This window comes from Colias eurytheme, chromosome 26, assembly GCF_061535395.1.
Source record: "Colias eurytheme isolate Ceu_HAF_F1 chromosome 26, ilColEury1 Martin Lab GWU primary, whole genome shotgun sequence".
Taxonomy (NCBI): domain Eukaryota; kingdom Metazoa; phylum Arthropoda; class Insecta; order Lepidoptera; family Pieridae; genus Colias; species Colias eurytheme.
The window spans coordinates 7,912,979-7,937,658 of record NC_143005.1 but is presented as its reverse complement, the minus strand read 5'-3'; the positions used below and the strand labels follow the sequence as shown (position 1 = coordinate 7,937,658).

Below are 24,680 nucleotides of genomic sequence, written 5' to 3'. Positions count from 1 at the left end.
TAATCAAAATTGTTTTAGGGAATAATAGCATATATACCTAATATACATATTAAATATAGTACATATACTAGTTGTGCCGTGCAGTTTCCCCCGGAGACGAAACCGCGAGCAATATCAAGTATTTCTATAGATGATTTGTTCTGATCATTGTAATGTGTAGAAGAATCCACCCTGTCCAATATTCTTTTCGTGAAAGAGTAACAAACATTCATACACCCTAACGCCCTCACAATCTTTCGCCTTTATAAAATAAGAATAAACAGTATCATAATGTATTTATAAAGTACATTTCCTTGCAGTAGTCGGTCGGGAGCCAGGTGAACTGAGATGAGCACGCCACCGCCGGTGCAGGTGGAGGTAGAGGTCGGCGACGAGTCCATGGAAGACGACGCGCCCGAGATGATACCGGCTGACAGGTGGGTGATGATAACAGCATCTGATTGACCTTGGACACAGGATAGTGTGTGCTAAAGCAAGTTAAAGTTAAGATGTAAGAAGGGTGTTTAGGTCATATAAAAAAGATTAGTTAGAAAGTATGTTTATGGTGTTGACCTACGAGGTTAAAGGCTGTTTAATGTTTATGTCCTATCACAACGGAGTAGTAGGAAAGTATTTTAATAGTGTTTACCTACTGTTTATGGCCATTTGACGTGTTAGATTCTGTATCTTGGGTAAAGCATAATTAATGTATAAATAAAGAGGAAAAAAGGTATTCTGTATCTTCATAACAAATATAACTGAATAATTGAACAATTAGGTAGCCATAGGCTAATTACGATGCAGATAAGAAAAATTTATTCCTTTATTCAGTATCTAATATAAACGACTAAAGGTTATCTAAATTATTGAATTAAAAATCGTAATTACGCGTTCATTCATACCGCTAACGAAGGATAGAGCAGAATATTACTCAGACTTCCTATAGGAAGCACTGCTTATATGCAGTCGAAGGGTTAACAGCACAAATTAGAAACACGCATTAGCAATTATAACATAAGTTTAGTTCAGCTCAGAGCATCGTACCCGGATGTCGGAAGGCAGGAATTATAAGATAATCGAGACTCGTTCTCAAGGTAACTAACTGTACGGTACATATAGGGACCTCGTCAAGGACTTGAGTATGTGCATTGTACGAATTGTGAGTTGTTTTGGCGTACTATTAAAGTCTACAGCACATAGGAATATGGAATTGTTCTTCAGAAGTAATTGGAAGATTTGCCGCGTGCGTTCTTATCTTTGCCCATTAAAATTTGGTGAAAGATGCTTGTATGAAAGATGCTGAGACCTTGAAATAGGTCTATCTATACTAATATTATAAAGAGGAAAGGTATGTATGTATGTATGTATGTAAGGTTTTCACGCATAAAGTACTGGACCGATTTTGATGAAATTTGGCACAGATAGTCTTTAGACCCTGAGAAAGAACATAGGCTACCTTTTATTGCGAATTATGTATTATGTACCACGGGCAAAGCCGGGGCGGACCGCTAGTCGTTTATTTCTTTTAAAGGTTTGTCTATTTTCTTTCGAGTTCTTTATCGATGTTGATGGTATTTTAAAAGATGATTTGAGAATTGAGTCTATTGTTAGGAAATGGTGTAAAATTGGCTTTTTAATTTATTTAAACTTTATTTATTTAGAATAATGGTCCATATAAAAGTACCCAATTTAAGGAGGGTATAAGGTCAATAGAACAATATGTTTCGATTACATAATAATGTTGACAATAGTTCCAATCACGGTCGTGGCAATTTTAATAAATTTTATAGTTCGTGTCAATGTCAATTATAGTCAACACTCAACTCATATCCGTCTAGCATGTCAAGTTTCATCAAATAATTTAATTCTAGAAACATTTTATTTCATATTTTTTATAATAAATATTACATCCAGCGGTATAAAAACTTCAGCAGTAATAGTTTTAGTATTAATAAGCTTGTATTCTGGATTTTAAAAGTCTTGTTCACGGCACTTATAAAATACCAAAGTCTATTGTTATGACTAGCGATTCCTTATGTTTTGCTTAAAAAATCGTTTCCTTATACGTTATCGTTTTTATTGCGTGGGTTTTTGATAAAAATAATAACCGAGGTGTTACACAAATACAACATGCAATCATTTTAATTTTGAATTTTAATCTTATTGAATTCACTTTAAGTTATTTATTATTCCTGATTTCTTATTATTTTAGGATTGCTATAGGTACTTTATCCGTAGAAACTAAAACTAAGGATATAATGTAAGTTCTAGTATGTATTTTATAGGAAGTCGGTCTATATTTATGTAACCTATGTTACGTTGACTTTTCATTAATCTGCCAAGAAGTGGGTAATTAAATTGTACGTATTGCAAGTCACTTGTTTCCTAGCAATGCAATTTCTCCAATTTCAATATTGCACACGTATAACATGTTTTTTTTTGAAGTGAAACTTCTTTATCGGGGTTGGACAAAAATTTAGTGTAACATGTTTGCGTTAAGCCGTACGCGTGACATTTTTGCGTTACGCCGTACGCGTGACATTTTTGCGTTACGCCATACTCGTGACATTTTTAAGGTCATAAAGAAGTTTCACTTCTTACGTGTGTACTCTAGTACACGCATACCTTTTTTTATTCTAGATAGGGAAGCGCTTAACCACAATCTTGCCTGATGGAAAGCTAAGATGTGGTCTAAGATGGTACGCGCTTCCCTAGTAGGTACCCGTTCACTCTACGCTTGGAGAATGTACTATTTATGTCACCTTAATATCGATGGAATTTTAGCATAAGGCTAGATTATTGCATAGCATGTGGAATATTGGTAACATTTCATCTTGAGAACGAACTTGATGGAGTCGTAATTTGCAGAAGTTCTTTAAAAGACTGGAATTTATATAGAGAACGTTTATCTCCCAATACAAGCAAATCTTCTATCTGAATTGGTATTTAACGATATAACGCGCTAATAGATTACGATTAAATAGTAACATTGACATAGACGGTAATTAGTCAATCCGTGCATACGACATCGTCGTGGTTACGTAATACATATTGTATTGGAGACTGTAGTGGCTTAGATATGGCAGCGACAGGCGGCACGTGTTGGTTTATTATGCACGCTTTGATTCAGCTCAGCTTTGTGCTGCTTTTGTTATTAGTCTTTATTGCATACAAATAATACGAATTTTACATAAAACAGTTCATTTGATGGAGAAGGCGGCTTTGTTATTTACAAGCAATTTCTTCAAAGCAACCCTGCGGCTTTACTTTCGTGGTATCCAGATAAAAGTAGCCTATGTGCTTATCCCCACTATAATTTCATCTACCTCTGTACCACATGATTTGCGTGATTTGCTTGAAATTTGGCAGGCATAAAAATCATTAGGGCTTTTGAGTTTTGATATAACTCTTTAAATTTGAAACTAAATAAATAAATTCTATGTAAGGTTATTTATTATCTACACTTATACTTAGATATTAAACTTATACTCTCACATTCTTTCACTTCATTTTATCGCCAAAGAATAATGTTTCATTTTAGTTAAAAATCACCGATAAATAAATCGTTAAATTGTTATGACAAATGTTAGAAAATGTTGTTATCAAGTTTTTAATAGTCACCATTAAAAGAATACCCTTACAGATAAGACAAAGTGTCAATTAATAGCTTAAAGTTCGAAGAATAGTTATGTTTTCTTTTTCAATATATGTATGTAGTTAGAGCCAAATGGTGTTTTCGACACTGTACAATGTACAGTTGAAAGTCCATTCATAATAGACTTACGCTCGATTAATAATCATTCCTAAGCCAAAATTCGCAACCATAGATTAATCTAGTAATCCATTTTCTAAGAAAAGCTTGTCTTATAGACAAGCGAATTGTTTTCGTATTTGCATGCAAATTAGTGGTCAATCGAAAAATAAAGGATTTTCTGCAAAGAGCACATCCATCCTCACAGTTTTTTTCTTTTATATCAATGTAGGATTTAATAGTGCCGTTCATACATTTTTTTGTTTATCCGTCTGTTTAACGGGGTCATTGGCGTCAGGATGAGGTTTGGGAAGTCGAGATGAGCTCTACTTGGTACAGTGCCAGGTACGGTGGCATTGTTTTCTGAACTATGACGTGTACATTTTTCAAATCTTTGTTTAGTTATTGTATTATGTTATTTATTAATAATGTGTTTATCTATCTTTGTTGGATTGGAATATATTTGATTGATGATGTATAGATCGTAGAAAAAATGTAATATTATTACATTTTTTTTCTTTAGGTGTAATTTTCGAAGCACGCCGCCTGTTTTATTTACACAGGTTGCGCTTTCAAAATTTTAATTTTAAATATGAATCTAAAAATAATCTTTAAATTTATTATTCATACATTTTTTGTTAGTAATTTATAAATATAGACTATGTTCCTAAACAAAAAAAATATGTAAAACGTTGCGTATATTAAAATTATAAGGTGTGTAATGATATATGAATCATTATTAAGCAAGAAAATGATTTCAAAATAAGAAAAAGGATTTCTTAGTGGAAGTTAAAAAGTCTCAATCTACTGTGTTTACGATTCATAAAGGAGTCTCTCATAAAGAGTACGTCATGTTGAGTCGTTGACCGAACGAAAAAATAACACGGGACGCGTGTTTCTCTATTTTACACTTTATCGCTTTGGAGCAAGGTATATTATGGGTTGAATAGCTTGATTACCTCAGGCTCTATTCCTGAATTGAGGCTGTGAAATATAAGCGGTGACCCGATTCAAATGCGTCCCAAATGACAAGTTATTTGGGGATATGATGGGCGACCTTCAGCTACGGGTTGGTAGTTTGAAGGACGAATATGTCATCGTGAGTAGAATAACGTTTTTAGAACTAGAACAAGACTAGATCGTAAATAAAGTTTGTAAGGTTAGGTGTTATGATAACTAGAGACTTCGAAGCAAATGTTTATAAGTTTTGGTACAATTCCGATCAATTTAACCACGTTAAATATGTACCATATAATTTCATGTATTTTTATTATCAGATTTTTATACGAAAGGGAAGTTTCCATTTGTCTTGTTATTTTTAGTCACTGTTACTCAGTCTGCTGATGTCACACTATACCTTAACCTTAGTGTTCGACGGTCGATTTAGAATTAAGCTTGATGGCTTTGTTTACATTGAATCCCGTCTGATTTCTTGATAAAAAAATATCTTATACGATTGTAAAGATATACGATCGTGATAATCGTATTGTATAAACATATTATTAAATGTTATTTAAGAGGCATTGATTACATGTCCCAATATTATATGTATATTTATTATTTATATTCAAAACAGGTACACTTGTCTATACTAATATTATAAAGAGGAAAGGTTTGTATGTATGTATGTATGTATGTATGGTTCTCAGGCATAAACTACTGGACCGATGTTGATGAAATTTGGCACAGACAATCTTTAGACCCTGAGAAAGAACATAGGCTACCTTTTATTGCGAAATATGTACCACGGGCGAAGCCGGGGCGGACCGCTAGTTATAAATAAGTTAAAACGACTGCAGTAAATACAAGTATGAAGCAAAGGTGACATCATAGTTATTATTACTTATATCATCATGGTGGATAATGCTGATATTAATTGCGTTTCTATGCAGTTATTATTTCTTTAGCCTTACGCATACAGGTTATGTAAGTAATCGATTATTTTCGCTCGGAGTGTTGTTAATTGTTATATGAATATTTTGTTACCTATGATAACTAGGGCTTCACTTGTGTCTTTGGAAATTGATTTTTTTGAATGGAAAAGTCTTACACACTATAACGAGGGCCGCGGATAGGACGATGAGGAATGAACTCAAATGTAGTGTTCTCTTGAGTGATAACAGGATAAATTAATATGTACCGCTGAAATAAAAGTCTCAACCAATACACAATTTAAAACTTTAAAATATGGTTCTTAAATATGAAAATACTAATACACGTTTATTTATCACTGCTTAGTTAGTCGCGCATAAAATTAAACATAGCGTAAATCATTCAAGAAATGTCCTAGTACTGGAACGCCATATAAATAATAAATAGCCAATAATTTCAACACAACAAATTGTGTAAACAGTTGGTAACCCAATTAAAGTTTTCTTTGCAAATTAAATAAGATCACGGACGTCTTAAAATAGATAAGAAATGGCGGACAACTTCGGAGATATGCCCTACTTTCTGTACGATTTTGTATGTAAATTTTGCATGGGACGTTACGTAAGGAAAGATAAAAATAACGCTTGATAAGAAAAGTTTTCCGTTTGTCACAAATATTTTTCCGTAAACGCTAAAATGCTTTGTAATACTCGGAAACCCTACGATGTAGAGGTCAATATACGAATGTTTTGTTTACGATTTTCCGTCTAGTCGTTGTACATATTTGTTACTAGCTTCCGCCCGCGGCTTCGCCCACGTGGTGTTTTGAAAAAAAAAACATAGGCTATGTTTTTTTTCAGGGTCTAAAGATTGTCTGAAGAAATTTCATCAAAATCGGTTGAGAGGTTTAAGCGGGAAAGAGTAACAGACAGACAGAGACAGAGTTACTTTCGCATTTATAATATTAGTAGGGCTTGCATCTAGATAGTGAAAAAAGTTTCATTTCGATACCGTATTTTTCGTTAAGATTGTTCTGATATCTGAGTAATTAGCCTTAATTTTATTTGAAAAATTATTGAGCACGTTAAATACCTAATTGATAAATAAATTGTTTAATTCAAAGTCAAATTAATTTATTGCCTTCCGCATGCAGCTGCCTTGATGACCTAGTATCTTGCAGTAGATAATAATCTTTGGTTCTTATATCTATAATATTTTAATGAATTATACGACATAATACAAAGGAAAATAATAATAGAAATCATATTGTAATAGAAGTTCCGACAAAAACAAAAAAATAGCAAAATATAAATAAACTCGAAGGATTATATAATTTAATCGTGATCGTATTGTTAACCCTGGACTAGTTCCAGAGGAAGAACTGTATGATCATTCTGAAATCCATACTATCCATATTAATTATCCTTACTAATATTATAAATGCGAAAGTAACTCTGTCTGTCTGTCTGTTACTCATCACGCCTAAACTACTGAACCAATTTGCATGAAATTTGGTATGGAGATATTTTTATACCCGAGAAAGGACATAGGATAGGTTTTATCCCGGAAATCCTACGGGAAAGGGTTTTTCTTTGAAAACGCGGGCGAAGCCGCGGGCGGAAAGAAGGCCAGAATTAACAAAGTGTCCAAATTATTTTCAGGTACACATTGCCAGCGCGAGGCGACGCGATAGTGGAACTATGGCGGACCAAGATGGCCGAAGGGGTGCTATCGCCGACACACTTCCAGGATCACTGGCGTATCACAGTGCCGAGGATATACTCGCCGCAGCCGAACAGGACATGTTTAGGTTGGTTAGATTAAGTTTCGTTGAAGTAGGATTGAGTTCTGGTTGATATGTGACCTTCCTTCTATATCTTAGTTTTAATTGTAATGACGAGTCTATGTTCTGTGATTGGATATATTGTGATTTAAAATTCGTTTTATGAAGTTTCATTTGTTCATGATGTATGTAATATGTATCATTGAGAAATGTAGGGTTAACAGTGAAGTCTTTAGTACATAAGAGAAGACCAACTGCAAGAATAGTAGTAAGTTAACCTAACCTTACGATAACTAATACCTTGTATTCTTCATAAGAATTCTGAAGTATACAATTTTTGCAAATAGCCCTATAAATTTTTTTGCTAATTTTAGCATCTAATCGAAACATAACGTTGAAATAAATATCTTTAGCAGAATGGGGCACGCAACGTAGTTTTGCATAATTTATGGTATCAACTACTCCTGATATTTGCATTGCTTTGAGCACGCATTTCTAGATTTATGAAACGATTTAACTATTTACGAAAGCACGGTTCAACCAGGGTAAATTATAAAATAATTTGGAAAATCCAAAAGTGCACGCCTCATAATTTTTTTTAAATAAATATTTATTAATTATTATTTTTGTTTATTTAATAACAATTAAACCACATCGAATCAGACCCTGAAAAATGAAAGGGTTCTATTCCTGAGCATACTCAAGCGTAAGAGAAAAAAAAAGACTCGATTAGTAAAGTATTTCGGTCGCTATCGTGTTAACAAGAAAAAGGATCCGCACATACAGACACACGGACGTCCAAGACAGAACTTTTTTAAACTGTTTTTTAACTAGTTTAAATAACAAAAATGACATCAAAAATATCATGAACGTTAAAAATAGTGTTTTTTCTTAATATGTGTGTGTATGTATTATCTTACAAGTGCAATGTATGATACATAAAGACATTTTAAGTTTGAAAAATCAGATGTTTTGCGCGAAGTGACAGTAGTACCCACCTCAACGCTTCGCTTATGAGGCGTGCAATAAATATAGAGCTTTCTGTTCAAATTAGATTTTAAGTTCAAACGAATATTTGTGAATAGATAGACTCAAAATTCACATCTTTCCGTGATTTATTTTCCATATTAGTATAAACCTACACGTACTATGACCACCAGAATAAATTATGCAGAATATCTTTTCAAATACTCCCCTTAAATCATCCAGACTGGTCGTTCGACGAGGAACTAGCGTCCAAACTGCTCATACAACCATTGGAGCAGTTCGTGTGGGGCGCGCTGGAGAGCAGCCGGCCGCCGCCGCCGCGCCGCCCCGCGCTCTGCGGGAAGGTGTTCAAGCAGGGCGAGCCCGCGTACAGCTGCAGGGAGTGCGGTAAGCCAATACTAGCAGCCCCATCATTAAAGCGGCTCGACGGAACAAAGTGGGGTTTTTGTCGGTAAGAATCCGATGTAATAATTGAAGATTTCCCCACTATAAAAAGGGTAGTTGGGTTTGGTCCTTCGAGCCGGAATAAGTGTGAAAAAAAGAGCTTGTTTTATAATGGATTTAGAATGATTTTATATTCGTTTTAAGGAAGAATTAAAATGGACAGAAATTATACTGCTATTTGACTAAATAGATGTGGTCCTTCGAGCCGGATTGTTTCGATAATGTCGGAGTTTATTTATAAGCTGTTAGCAGAGGCGGCTCGCCCTAAGGAGCGCTGGTGCAGTGAACTCCCATAAATAATTATAATAAAATCATACTCCTTAATTTAATTATTAACATTAATTATTACTATTTAAAATCAATCGTAATCTTTAAAACTACTGTTAATACCAATGAATATATCCATCATTCCATCATCCCATACACCTGTATAATACCTACTGTATTAATGTAACGCGCGAAGCGGTGCGCTCACGATTGCGCTCCAATGAAAAAAGATTTAGTACATTTCCTAATACGAAGTCCAATAGGAGTGAAAGAGAGGGTTTTGCCAAAGCCCTGCGCGTGAAACAAAAGATTTTCTATGGAAAAGTAGCAAAATTCGGAGCGGCGCACCCGCAAACGTTGCCGGTTCGTTTTTACCGCCCGGCAGGACAGCGATAGCGCGCGCGGCGCGGCGCGACGTTGCCAGTTACCACTTCTATTAATATAAACAAACACTCGAGTCAACTTCAATGCTCGCGCGCGATTCATGCAATTTTCTAATTAAAATTATAAAATACGTGTTGAAATAGCCTGTAGTTATCAGTATTACTTGTGAGTGTTAAAATGAACAATAATTATAATGTGGCGTTCATTAAAAAGTGTGTTAAAACGTTACAAATTCGGCTTGAATGTAAAGCTAATAAGAAGCTAATAAGGGACCGCCACGGCCTGAACTTGATCTTACGCAAAAATGTACGACAAAAACGAAAACATATACGCGTGTGTTTAAATCTGAACAATATGTGAAAACACCGTGGTTGTGTGGTTGTGATGAAAGCAACAAACTATTTTGTTTTCCGTGTCTTTTATTTAAAGCGGGCGCGGCCGGCGGAGGTGAGAGTGCTTGGACTGAAACGGGCGTTGACGACTTAGCTCATCTTTCAATCAAGATGAAAAAACATTCACAATCTCGGTACCATTTGTTGAATGAACTGCAATTGGCGTCTATCGGACGACAAGACATTCGTAAAGCACTAGATTCCGCGTAGGTACCGAAAGTCAATACGCGAGTTCAATGACCGTGTCGATGAAAACAGACATATTTTACGAAGGTTAATAGATTGTGTCGTATTTTGTGGTGCATTTCAAATTGCTTTATGGGGACATGATGAGTCTTCGGAATCCCTGAATCCCGGAATCTATATATATATATATATTTAATAAATTGTACTGATTTACACCATGTATTTTAAGTGTTTTATTTCAAGTGAACACCCATAAAATTTTGTCACGAGCCGCCTCTGGCTGTTAGAACAAGTCATGGCAAAATGATAACTTTTAAATGCTAATGAATGTTCTAAATCTCAGCCAATTTACCATTTTGCTATTACATATTAGTTTTTTAATCATTGTGAAAAAATTCAGATTTTGCGTAGTTGCTTGTAGATGTTTATTTTACCAACCAATGATAGTAAATCTACAATATAGTTTTAATAAGAACATTTACTATCCAGGTATGGACAACACGTGCGTGCTATGCGTGGAGTGTTTCAAAGTGTCCGCGCACCGACACCACAAGTACAAGATGGGCCAGTCCGGTGGGGGCGGATGCTGTGATTGCGGCGATACGGAAGCGTGGAAACGAGATCCCTTCTGCGAGCTGCACGCGGTTAGAATGGAATTTTTATTAATTACATTATTATTAAAAAAACAAAAAAAAGACGGGTTGCACTCCGGGAGTGCCGGCAGAAGTGAAAACTTGATTATTAACGTTCAGCATGTTTGATATTTTGGTATGGTATCCGTCTTACGAATGGAATATAAGGGCTAAAAAAAAAAACATCCGTCTTACGCTTTTTCGATCAGGCCACGTGTCCTGACGCGAGTTTAAGATTTTATGCCCAACGCCGCTAAAGAAGTTTTCACTTCAAAAAGAGCGTATGCGCCAGGCACATGTGTCAGAAGTGAAACATCTTTGGCAAGATTCAAAGATACCTTTACAAGATGGGTCAGTCCGGGGGGGGCGGATGCTGTGATTGTGGCGATACAGAAGCGTGGAAACGAGATCCCTTCTGCGAGCTGCACGCGGTTAGAATTATTTATTTATTACATAATAAAACAAAAAAAAGTGTGCGCCGAGCACACGTGTCAGGAGTGAAACATCTTTGGCAAGATTCAAAGTTTCAAACTCAAACTCAAACTCAAACATTTATTTATTCAATTAGACTTCTTTGAGAAGCACTTTTGAAACGTCAATACATATTTTTTACATTTACCACCGATTCGGAAAGCAGTATCTATGGAGAAGAATCGGCAAGAAACTCCATAGTTGCTCTTTTAAAATCATGTCAATATTACATAATATGTAACTTATATCTAACTACATAATTCAAAAGAAAGATACCAAAAGCGTCGCTTTACTCCATGACGTGACGGTATTGCCATGACGCGAACTTGAAATTTGACTTTCAACGCGCCTAAAGAAGTTTCAATTCAAAAATGTCATACATAATAAATTTTATACATTAAAAAGAAATACATACACGGCATTTAGTGAAAACAAGACCAAAACGCAAGTGCTTTCACCGTTGCGCTAATTTTCAGCTATAGCCTTTTGTATCATAGTATTTTGTACAGAGTATGTTACAATATTAAAATAAAAAAACTTTCTACTTTTATCAAAAATAATAATACAAAAAATTGGTTGTCTGTAAAGTCGGTTTACTGACGATAGTTGAACGTGACAACGTCCGATTGTGCTTCTTTGTCGCTCGTTCCGCACTCTCGCTTGCACTTCAAGCCTTACATGGAACGCCTCAGAGCGAGGTAACGCCGCATGAGTCATGTTTTTTCGTGCGTGCAGCCGGCTTTATCGAATTATAATACGTTGTCACGTCAAAAAACTTTCTACTTTTATCAAAAATAATAATACATAAATTAACGTTAACAGGCGCCAGACGACAAAGAGGAAACGGCGAGCGTGAGCCCGGAAGTGTTGGAGCGTATGAAGATCGTCGCGTCCGTCTGTCTGTCGTACTGCTTCAGACTGCTCACGCTTGACCACGCGCCCGGCTTGCCTAATGATCTCAGGTAAATTTATGTATTTAGTTAAAAATGTATACTGATAATAACAAATTGTTTGTAATAGTGTCTTCTACTAGAGGGACATATTTCCAAAAATTAAATAATAAATAAATCGTTTATTTTCCACCATTATTTGCTACATACATTTAATGACCCAGGCTCCTAATCTTCTTCTAATATATATAAATCTCGTGTCACAATGTTTGTCCTCAATGAACTCCTAAACCACTTAACCGATTATAATAAAATTCGCACACCATGTGCAGTTCGATCCAACTTGAGAGATAGGATAGTTTAAACATGTAGGACCACTAGTATAGTTATAAACTGTTTTTCAAGAGCCTGTGTTCACAGTTTTCCAACAAAAAGCAAACTTAAACTCTTAGTAATATTTTTTTTAAAGATAACGTTTAATCATTATAAATGTATTGTTCTTTTCGACAAAGGAAATGATATTAAAAATAATTACATTTCTCAGATTAAAGGACGCAGAACGCGATCTCCTACAGATACTAGACCAGCCGGATTGTTATTGTACAGTGCTTTACAATGACGAAACGCATACCTTCGAACAGGTAACTATGTGCTATAGATATTCATTATTTAGTATTTGTTTTTATATTATAAAATATTATAAAGAGGAAAACTTTGTTTGTTGGTTTGATTTTAATGAATAGGCTCATAAAGTACTGAACCGATTTTAAAAATTCTTTCACCATTCGAAAGCTACATTATCCACGAGTAATATAGGCTATATATCATCATGCTAAGACGAGCGGAGTAATGTGGGTGAAACCGCGCGGCACAGCTAGTATATTATAAAGTACAAGTGACTGAATTGCTTTTTGAAGATAGTTTTTATGCAAATGGAGGGTAGTAGAAGTTTCAGTGTTGAAAGAAAGCCTATATTAATTTGTAGCTTCCTTACCATAAAAGCGTTCTTATGTGATGTGAATGAAACACAAACAAACATATTATGTTCTCGTCTATACTATCTATAGTCTATACTAATATTATAAAGCTGAAGAGTTTGTTTGTTTGAACGCGCTAATCTCGGGAACTACTATTCCGATATGAAAAATTCTTTCGGTGTCATGGTGTGCCCATTTATGGAGGAAGGCTATAGGCTATATATCATCACGCTAAGACCAACAGGAGCGGAGCCACGCGGGTAAAACCGCGAGGCACAGCTAGTTAGTAATAATAAGGAAACCAATACATTCGTCTCTTAGTTATGCATTAAATTCAACTTACGTGATTTAAGGCACTTTTTTGTACACAATTGTACAGAACCCTACGTACGCGAATCCGACTCGTACCATTTTTGTATTTTTTTTTTATAAATAAAACAACTCACTTCCAGGTGATAACAACACTAATGCGTGTGATGAAGTGCAACCACCGCGACTCGGTAGAACTAGTGAGTCTCATAGACAGAGAGGGGCGGGCGCTTGTCAAGTGCAACTCGTTCCAAGTGTGCGATAAACTGAAGACGGATATTGAGATGTAAGTTTGGTGGTGAAAAAAATGTTTAAAAGAGAAAAAATTAAATTTTTTTTGAGTGGGAAATTTGGAATATGTGGGATTCGAACACGCGGCCTATGAAGATGGCTACGCTTTAAAGCGCTAAGCTACTCATGATCATTTCATTTTTTTCTTAATCCTGAATGTGTATTTTTTTGTCAAAAGTGTTTAGTTGGTTAAATAAAAGTAATTGTAGACAAAAAAGAGATTTTATAAAAAGTTGAGCTATAATTCACGATTTTTTGGAAGAAATAGATATTCAATATTAATTTATTTTAAACTCTGTTATACTTTATTAAATTATATATGTATATAAAATGAACTTTTTCAGATCTATTTTACAATAGTTTTCTTTTTCATGATTATTTGAACAACATAATGAATTTTGAGTATGTCTCAATGAATCGGCTGAAAGATAAAAAGCCCTATCAAGCAATTTTGTGACGTATTTATTATAATAATACGATCGATATTACCAAGGCATTTATTTTACAATTTTATGAGGAGAAAGTCTTTCAGCTGGATTAGTTGAAACTTATTCAAATAATTAAGACTGACTAGATGCACACTCGCAAAACTCGGAAATGACACGGTTTTGATAATATAAATTAAATTGATGTTGTTGTATATCTTGCTTGGATTGCAACTCGCTTATATAGGGTCTGAAAATAATCAAGTTTGTTGGACAGTTATTAATAATAATTTTTTCAACAAGTCTTGTTCATTAGAAGAAAAATATTAAAGAAAATTATTGCTTGCAACCCAAGAGGATTGCAAGCCAAGAGTTATATGTTTGGGTTAAATATACATATATGTATATAAAAGTATCATGCGATAGGTCTTTTCTAAATAGAATTTCTCCCATAATATCTCACCATATAACGCGTTATTAGTTAAAATCAATTAACCCTTAAATTGATTTCGTCAGTTTTAAAGGACATAGTATTTACACACATGCTGGCGCTGTTATAGCAGACCTAAGCTTTGCTAATCGGTATATTGGGAAGGTACTAGATATGTCCTTCGCGTACATGTAGGTTTTTTTACCAAAGCGAAGTACATTCGCGAATGGTGACCATTTGAAAATTGCAAAAAACGGATCTCTTGACTCTCCCGATAAAATTGATAATAACTGTAAGTATTTTGGCTATTTTGCTTATAATGTTATACATATTATTAGTTAGAATACGATTGTAAGTATAGTATTTTGACATAATTTTTACATATTTTACAATATTTGGAATACAAATCTTAGTTTATATACGATGTCCCATAAAACGGACGTTGACAACTTGGAGTATATACTAGGGTATTCTTCACATGTCCTATGTAACGGACGTTGCCAATAAGGCCCTCCATTTTCAACGTCAACATTTTGATATATTTTTCTCTATTTTTAATATGTTTTAGAGGAGCATGACTTGGAAATCAATAAAAAATTCCCTCCCTACCTCTGGCGGAAGCTGAAGAGTCTGGCGTTGAGTTGAGATGACGATTTTGAAGGAAATGTAGACCTACGGGAGTGATTTCACTATGATAACAGTGTCAATCATTTACCCCCAGCACCATACCTTCGGAATTATACGACATATTGATTTGAGACACAATGAAGACCCAAAAAGTCAGAATTTTTACCATCAACAAAATATTATTGCTGCAGAATTACAACCAATACATGCAGTGCGAGATGAATCTTCCCTACTTCTCAGTAGTTCTTCAGCCACAGCATGATGTTACTTACCAGAAATACCACCCAATGTTTGAAAATTTAAATAATAATACGTTACAAATTAAAAAACTGGCAGAAAATGGATATAATATATGCCAAAGAATCCAAAAAAAAACGATTTAAATTTCCTGTTTGTTTTGGTACCTCAAGCATGGTATACGACTTATTTGCATACGATGAAGCAAACACATTTCAATCTGTACAATATAAGGAATGGGAAGAGGACTTTCTTGGTGTATTAGATAAGTTCTCAGGCTATGTAATACTATTTCTATTCCAATTCTTAGCATATTCTTAGGATGTGATTTTTGGTAGTGTCGTTTTTTAAAATCCATTATTTTTAACGATATCGTTAAAGTTTTAACCAACATTTTAAGACAGATGTTTGAAAAGCTTATTCTAGATCGTTCATAATTATAATTTGATAATAATTTTGAATTACAGAGTTGAAAATGTGCATTGTATTCATGTACCACGGTTGCAGGAATAATGTGCAATGTCCGTTATATGTGACGGTTCAAACATGTACATATAATTGGCAATGTCCGTTTTATGTGACATAGTGAAAACAATAGAAAAAATTAAAATTTTTAATTTTTTTTTTCATTTTCCTCTTTTCTATCCTAATTCCAAAACATCCTCCAAATTTGGACATTATAAACACAAGTTATCTAGGGGTGACAATTTAAGGGTTAACAAGGAATATCACGAATCTGTTCCTAATACGCATCAAAAGTATACAATACAAAGAATCGCGTCTAGTTCAAAAAGCGCTATAAAGCGCTCCTCGCGAGTGTGCGTCTAGTCCAGCGCAGCGTGTAAAGCGCTCACGTCGCTCAGCCGGTGCGCGATGTTCGAAAGGTTCACGTCGCGGCACGGGCCCGAGCTGCGTGTGCTCGTGATGCACGCGCACGTGGTCGCCCACCAGATGTTCGCCATGAAGCTGCTTACATGGTGAGTTGCTTTATTTACTTGGAAATTGAAAATGCTTTTGGGAATTGCTCGAATAAAGGCCCATTTTCACGACGCAAATTTCTTGCATGTTGCATACAATTAAATTAAAGCAATCAATTATATTATTATATTATATTATATATTATATTATATTTCATTTATTATATTTCATTTATTTGTCAGAATTGTGGCAATATACAAGGTCACATGATTCAATCAACAAAACAGTCCACACAATTCGCCAAACAATTGGCATACAAATTTTTCACGATTACATTGCAGATTATATAAACATACATACATCCAATAACATCAAAATTCACAGGTTTTTATTAATACATATCACGCTTTAAAAAATTCATTTAAAGAATAGCAACATTTTTCCGCCAACCATATTTTCAACCTTCTACGCATCAAATTTCCTGGCATTTCACGCAGCTCTTTAGGAATGTGATTAAATACCTTTATGCACATCACACTAGCATTGTTTTGAAAGAGCTTAGATCTACAATTTGGCAGCAATAGGCGAGTAGGATCCCTAAAACCCAATTGGGAATTGTTTTTGGTTGGTTTGAAGAGTTCACTGTGCTTTTTTACAAACATACATATTTCCAATATATACAAACCAGTAAGTGTTAAGAGACGTTTTTCTTTGAATTGAGGTCTGCAAGAATCAAGAGGACCAATATTACACAAAGCTCTTATACACTTTTTTTGTGCGAGAAATACGTTGGAAACATTGGTAGAGTTACCCCAAAATATAATCCCATACCTTAAAACTGAGGTAACGTAGCTGTGATATGCAGTTAGTGCAGCATTAAAAGTTACAGTTTTTCTCAACCTCCTTAACGCAAAGACAAACCTGTTCACCCTCCCAGCCATCGCTTCACAGTGTGCCTTCCAATTACAGTTTTCGTCTATGTTTAATCCGAGAAATTTCATTGATTTCACCCGCTCCAACGCCCCACCACAGTGCGCAATGACTTTTTTACTTATCCGCATGTAAATAGTTGCTTAAAATAATTGAAAGCGCGCGAAAATTATGGCGCCTAAAATATTTAATTAAATAATTGATGTACCTTGGTACAAGAAAATGGCATCATGTAAATGGAGCTTTAATAAGTATAAGTTAGTTGGATGGTTACAATTTTGTTTAAAAAACGTAAATAATAAATAACTGTTTTTCGTTTTATTGTAAGAGTCAGAAATTCAACAATGCACTTAATAATACGGCTTTTGTTTATTTTTTTCTAGTAGAGAATTAATTCTGAGACTGCAGCAAAATTTTACTTGATAAACTTCTTTTATGAAAGTTATCAAAAAAATCTGCTTCATCATAAATTCACTTTAACATTGTTATTCTTTACACATTTACTATTCTATTCCAATAAACGCACACATGATGACGATAATCATGAAACACACAGGCTCCAAAACTTCGTGAGCCAAGAGCAGAGTTTACGCCTGGCGGTGAGCCAAGTGGCCCTGGGGATAGACGCCACCCCCGGGGGTGCGGCCGGCCCGGGGGGGGTGGCCGCGGGGGTCATGCAGAACGACTGCCGCATGTGGAAAGCTGCCAGAACTGCCTGGCATCGGCTGCTCATAGCCACCACTATGATGGACTACTCTACGAAGCGGACCATGGCGATACTGTTTACGAAGAATTATGGTGAGGGGAATTAGTGGCAATGGTTTAAAGAATTCTATTAATGTGAAATGAATAAAATAAATATATTTGTCCATTTATGTTCTACAATTAATGTACGACAGTGGGTCCCAAACTAATTGAAATAGTATTGTCTTGGGACCCTGAGTTGCGCTTCTTGGTTATGTTATACATATGGACAGTAGAAAGTTAACTAGCAAATAATCAAATGTGTTTTTTATAAAACTTTATATTAATTAATAATTTAAAATTTTGCGACTGTAAAGTGAGATGTAACCTATCCTATCTTTCAAGTTAGATCAAACTGTACAGGTAGTGTAAATCTGATTTTAAATCAGTTCAGTAGTTTTGGAGTCCATCGCGGACAAAGTGACGTGTTATTTTTATATATAAAGATTTATAAGGTTTTAGACAACGCAAACGAAGCTGTGAACGGCAAGCTACACTATATCTATTTATAAAAATCCCGTCATGATTTCACAATTCGTCCGCAGGCTCGATCCTCAAGGACTTCATCCGCGACGACCACGACCATTCGTTCTCGATATCGTCCATGTCGGTCCAACTGTACACGACCGCGTCGTTCGCACATCACTTGATAGCGAAACATGATGCGTTGTTCGTGGTCATGAATACGTTTGTGAGCGAATGCGTGAGGCGGTGTAATGCTGAGGTATGGAATAGAAAAAATATTATTTGTCATAAAATAATACACAAGTCTTAATAGTCTATTTGCCACCATTAAAAAACATAAATTTTAGGAACTAGTTTTAGTACATTTTTTATGCGTTTTAGTTTTAGAACACTATTTCAAGCTTTAGGCATTATTAAAATGTATCGTATTATTGTTCTGATTTTGAGTTTAGAGATTACGTTTTAGACTCGATTTTGACTTTTTTTATCCAATAGATTTAGTTAAAAAATGTAAAAGTAACAGATGCACAATTCAAGGATTGATGACAATACAATAATTTAATTAAGTTTAGCGTGTTTTTTTAGTTTTTGAAGTGAAACTTCTTGAGGCACGTTGAGAGTATAACTTCAAGGTCGCGTCAAGGCAATACAGTCACGAATTGGAGTAAGGCGACGTTTTTGCCATCTTTTTAATCTTGCCAAAAAAGTTTTGACACATGTGCTCGGCATACACACTTTTTTATCTAAAAGTACAATTTATCCACAGGGTCGTCTAGAATTCGAACGCAACCACTTATCCATGGCGTTCAAACGTGCCCAGTTCATACTCTACGACGTCAAGTATCTACTAGCCTCGGTACCGACGTCGTTTGACGATGATTTGCGCAAGGGCTTCCTGCATGGACTGTCTTTGTTGTTAAATCTACTCGTCATGATGCAGGATATGGACTCTGTTGTGAGACAGGTGAGATGGAAAACTTGTTTTTGTCTCTAGCTGCATATGTTGTAAATGACTTAAATGTTGTTACACGATGAATTTAAATGTTTTAATTATTTTGAATTTGTAATATTGTTGTAATCTGTGAAGTAATTAATAATATTCGTAATTTGTCTTATAATGAACTAATTATCGTATATTTTTGCTCATGTCATATATAGATATAGATCACGTTCTGCATAGTTTCTTTAACATTCCATATTCGATTCGAGCCTATCGCGATCTGTATAATTTCTTTCTAGCATTCCATGTCTTCACGTTCTGTTGGTCCTTCGAACCGGATCTGTTGCGATTTGCATTGTTTCTCTTATATTCTATGTCTCCAAGTTCAGTTGGTCCTTCGAACCGGATCTATCGCGATTTGCATTGTTTCTCTCATATTCTATGTCTCCAAGATCAGTTGGTCCTTCGAACCGGATCTATCGCTATTTGTATAATTTCACATATGTTCCATCTCCATATTTTTGTTTTTAATCGGATTTAAAGCGTGTACCAATACTTCTTTACTATCTTATCGATGTTCTCTGGTAGGTTGGGCAGCACATGGAGTACGAGCCGGAGTGGGAGTCGGCGTTCAACCTGCACGTGAAGCTGGCGCACAGCATCACGCTCGCGCTGGAGTGGTGCAGCGCGGAGCGGGCCCTGTGCGCGTCCGCCTACCGCATGGCGCTCAGACGGCACGCCGACACGTGCAAGCAGCCGGAGCCGAGGCTCACCGGTGTGTGCATAGGACGAACAAAATGCACAAGTACACGACTAATCACAAATAATATACATATATATTTTCATTCATTCATCCATTCATTCATTCATAATATACATATTTAAAAATAATTAAAACAAAAGTTGTAGATCTTTTTATTATCTACACAGACTACAACTTTGCCATTGAACTTTTTTCCATAGGACTTGTAGTTTTGTCGGAATTTAAGAGAAACCATTATTTAGCCTTAAAAGCTCCCCCCTCCCACTTCCCGAACTCGTATTGTCTGTAATTTATTTTTCCTTTAATTTTTATCACATTCCCCTCCTTTTCTAATGGGTTTCATCCTACTACTATTTTTTTTAGGTTTTTATCATTTTGGAAGGGATTGGCCCTGGTGTAACATGAACATGTTAAAATAGGCTTAAACACGCACTCGATTGTATACATGCTTACATGCGTACATGCGCACGCACGTACGTATATGAGCGTATATTATAAACGCACATATACATACATGTACACGGTTGAAGATTCGATTAAACGCGCAGTTAATTCTCGATTATGTGAAACATGTTTAAACGTACACGCACATGCGCATACACACAAGTGTATACGCTTACACGCACGCACTTACACACTTGATTGTATGAAACATGCCTTCATGCACACGCACGTACGTACAGATGTACGTATACACGCTTAAACACGCATTTATACACTCGATTATATTATGAATTATCTACACACACACGCACATGCACATATGCGCACGCGCTGACATCACCCGTAGAAAAAAAGACATATTACATATGTAAGAAAAAACCAGATAATATGTAACAGTAACAATTGGCGACTACTATTGTAACACTAATCATTCAATTTACAGAACTTGGCAACCAAAGTGCCTCAGTGATCCCGTACGACGTGTCAAAAGAACCAGTGTCAGTGCACAGGCCGCTATCTCGCTTCATAGCCGGCCTGCACTTACACTTACACGCGCACGGACTTGCGTACCACAGCCGCGAGTTCGATAGACAGGATAGACCGAAACCCACGCCTGAGGAGCTTATTGGTAAGGAGCTATTCCCCCCACATCTATAGTTATACGTATATAACGTGTAGAAAGAGCTGGTGTCAGAGCATAGACCGCTATAGCGCTTGACAACCAAGAAAATGTCGCATGCAATCGATCTCAAATATGTTTATATTTAGAGTTGGTAAAATTAATCATTGTAACCGACATATTGCCCTACATTGAATATGGTCCTTCAAGCCGGATCTAAATCAATAATTTAAAGATCAATATTTATTTACGTTCATCCGAAGGAGAAATGTCATGTAATATGTATGCCTGAATTTTAGACTATGTATATTAAATTATGACTTCGTATTGAAATGCGGTATCGTTTTTAACTCGTGTTTTCTCAAACAAAACATGAACTGAGTGGGTGGCAAAAACAATTAGATTTATGTAACATACCTATTTTTTATTTCAGAGCCGGTGTTACGCACAGCGGCCATGATAGCGCAAGTACACGCGGGCATGTGGCGCCGCAACGGCTTCGCGCTTCTCAACCAATTATACTTCTACCACAATGTTAAATGTCGCGCCGAAATGTTGGACAGGGATGTTGTTATGTTGCAGGTGTGTTTAATTGCATTATCTTACAGGTTTTTTTTCTAAAAGTGCTTTTGTTGCCCCTGAATTTGTATATGGAAAACGTCATTATTAACTATTTACTAAAGTTTTATATGCACGAGCAGAGGATAGACGATAATTCCAAGCACGACTCGAAAGACCAAAACTTGTTTAAACTGTCGAAAATGTAAAATTTGTAAATAAGAAATGAAAAGAGACAATTTTCTATCAGGAGCTTATTTATTTACTGTTAAAACTTAAATAAGTTTGACTCAATCATACTTCCAAGTGACGTCATAATTCAAATTTTCTCCATAATTATACACAGATCGGCGCCTCGCTAATAGAAAGCAACGAATTCATAATCCACGTGCTAAACAAATTCAATCTGCTTGAATGGGCGAGTGCCGAGTTCGAATCCCGGACAGTGGAAGATGATACCCTGCGGCACACTATCAGCATGGTGGAGGAATTCCTGGGCCTGCTTATAACGAGTGAGTACAGTTTTGATCACCGTTTTGATCACCATAAATTGGTATACGAGGACGGAGGATATCACGTCACACATTCACACACGTGACTCACACATGTGACTCACATATGTGTGACTCACACATGTGACTCACACATGTGACTCTCACACGTGAATCACACACGTGACTCACACACGTGACTCACACACGTGACTCACACACGTGACTCACACACGTGACTCACACACGTGACTCTCACACGTGACACACACACGTGACTCACACATGTGACTCACACATGTTACTCACACATTTGACTCACACACGTGACACACGTGATACACACGTGAATTACACACGTGACTCACACACGTGACTCTCACACATGACGCACTCGTGACTCACACATGTGACTCACACATGTGACTCACATATGTGACTCACACACGTGACTCACATGTGATTCACACACGTGGCTCACACACGTGACTCACACACGTGACTCACACATGTGACTCACACATGTGACTCACACACGTGACTCACACACGTGACTCTCACACGTGACACACACACGTGACTCACACATGTGACTCACACATGTTACTCACACATTTGACTCACACACGTGACACACGTGATACACACGTGAATTACACACGTGACTCACACACGTGACTCTCACACATGACGCACTCGTGACGCACACATGTGACTCACATATGTGACTCACACACGTGACTCACATGTGATTCACACACGTGGCTCACACACGTGACTCACACACGTGACTCACACATGTGACTCACACATGTGACTCACACATGTGACTCACACATGTGACTCACACATGTGACTCACACATGTGACTCACACATGTGACTAACACATGTGATTCACACATGTGACTCACACACGTGACTCACACACGTGACTCTCACACATGACACACTCGTGACTCACACATGTGAGTCACATGTGTGACTCACACACGTGACTCACATGTGATTCACACTCGTGACTCACACATGTGACTCACATATGTGACTCACACATGTGACTCACACATGTGAATCACGCACGTGACTCACACATGTGACTCACGCACGTGACTCACACATGTGACTCACGCACGTGACTCACACATGTGTCTCACACATGTGACTCACCCATGTGACTCACAAATGTGACTCACACGTGACTCACACACGTGACAAATACGTGACTCACACACGTGACACACACGTGAAACACACGTGACTCACACGCGTGACTCACACTCGTGGTTCACACACGTGACTCTCACACGTGACTTACACACGTGACTCACACACGTGACTTACACACGAGACTCACACACGTGACTTACAAACGTGACTTACACACGTGACACACGTTGCACGTTTCGTTCTTATCAGACGTTGACGACGCTGTTGGCGCAGTGGTAAGTGCCTACTGAGCCGACGGTCCCGGGTTCGATCCCCGGTCAGGGCAAATATTTGTGTGATGAACTCAATTATTTGTTCTTGGGTCTGGGTGTTATCTATATATGTATTTATTAAATATTATATTATATTTATCGTCGCCTAGTACCCACAACACAAGCCTTAATAATTGAGCTTACTCTGGGACTAGGTCGATTTGTGTAATAATGTCCTATAATATTTATTTATTTATTATTTATTGTTATTTATACTTGACACGTATCCCCTGAAACTGTAGACACAATTTCTCCTCTGTTTTATTTCTTTTTGATAGAAATATGTTTTATTTTCAATTATTTTATCCAGTTGTGGGTTCCCGCTATGTGCCCGGTGTAGGGGAAGTCACAAATGAAGACAGGACAAAGAAGGAGATCATTCAGATGCTTTGCGTCAAACCCATGCCGCATTCGGAACTTAACAGGTAATTATTGATTATTTTTTAAGAAGATGTTTGTAGAAAAAGGATTCAAGTTGGTAGTAGGGATACCATAATAATTTTTAAAATTTAAATTGATTATCTATGTTTTAAAGTGAAAAGAAATGAAAATTCAAATACGTATTTTTTGGTTATAAATACAGTAAAACTTATTCTAAAGAACCTGGACAATGTATGTGTGCAAGAGCGATGGAAATGAGTGATTATTTTTTTCCTTCGATTTTTTTATCTTAGCAACTATATCTGTTGTAATGCGTCGATTTATTATATTATCTCGTCTTTTATTCTTTCAACCTTTTATCCAGATCGCTCCCAGAAGACCAACTACACGAAACAGGACTAGAAGCGGTGATCCACGAGGTCGCGGACTTCACTAAACCCACCGGTGGTAATAACCGCGGCGTGTACAAGCTCAAGCCGCATTTGTACGACGAGTACGATGCGTTCTTCTACCACTACACGAGGGAGGAGTTATCGAGGAGTGAGGAGGAGCAGAGGAATAGGAGGAAGGCTGCTGGTGAGTTGGGAGGATGTTTTGAGGGAGGTTGAAGAAG

General features: G+C 36.5%; 1 protein-coding gene across 3 annotated transcripts in view; it reads left to right on the top strand.

Moving 5' to 3' along the window:
• The window catches only part of Ubr1 (Ubr1 ubiquitin ligase), a 46,832-nt gene that overhangs the window by 12,885 nt on the left and 9,267 nt on the right, over positions 1-24,680 (top strand). Inside the window, exons 2-18 of one of the 3 annotated variants that reach the window (XM_090116739.1) lie at positions 303-416; positions 7,264-7,412; positions 8,595-8,759; positions 10,535-10,689; positions 11,971-12,110; positions 12,583-12,679; positions 13,468-13,610; positions 16,198-16,311; positions 17,739-17,980; positions 18,472-18,650; positions 19,158-19,355; positions 19,920-20,106; positions 20,981-21,166; positions 21,591-21,739; positions 22,062-22,227; positions 23,997-24,111; positions 24,432-24,643. In XM_090116739.1, coding sequence (XP_089972865.1) covers positions 328-416; positions 7,264-7,412; positions 8,595-8,759; positions 10,535-10,689; positions 11,971-12,110; positions 12,583-12,679; positions 13,468-13,610; positions 16,198-16,311; positions 17,739-17,980; positions 18,472-18,650; positions 19,158-19,355; positions 19,920-20,106; positions 20,981-21,166; positions 21,591-21,739; positions 22,062-22,227; positions 23,997-24,111; positions 24,432-24,643 — 2,686 coding nt within the window. In that variant the 5' untranslated portion in view covers positions 303-327. Of the gene's footprint in view, positions 1-299; positions 417-7,263; positions 7,413-8,594; positions 8,760-10,534; positions 10,690-11,970; positions 12,111-12,582; positions 12,680-13,467; positions 13,611-16,197; positions 16,312-17,738; positions 17,981-18,471; positions 18,651-19,157; positions 19,356-19,919; positions 20,107-20,980; positions 21,167-21,590; positions 21,740-22,061; positions 22,228-23,996; positions 24,112-24,431; positions 24,644-24,680 lie in introns of all 3 variants that reach the window. The other 2 variants (XM_090116740.1, XM_090116737.1) reach the window with 2 other exon arrangements.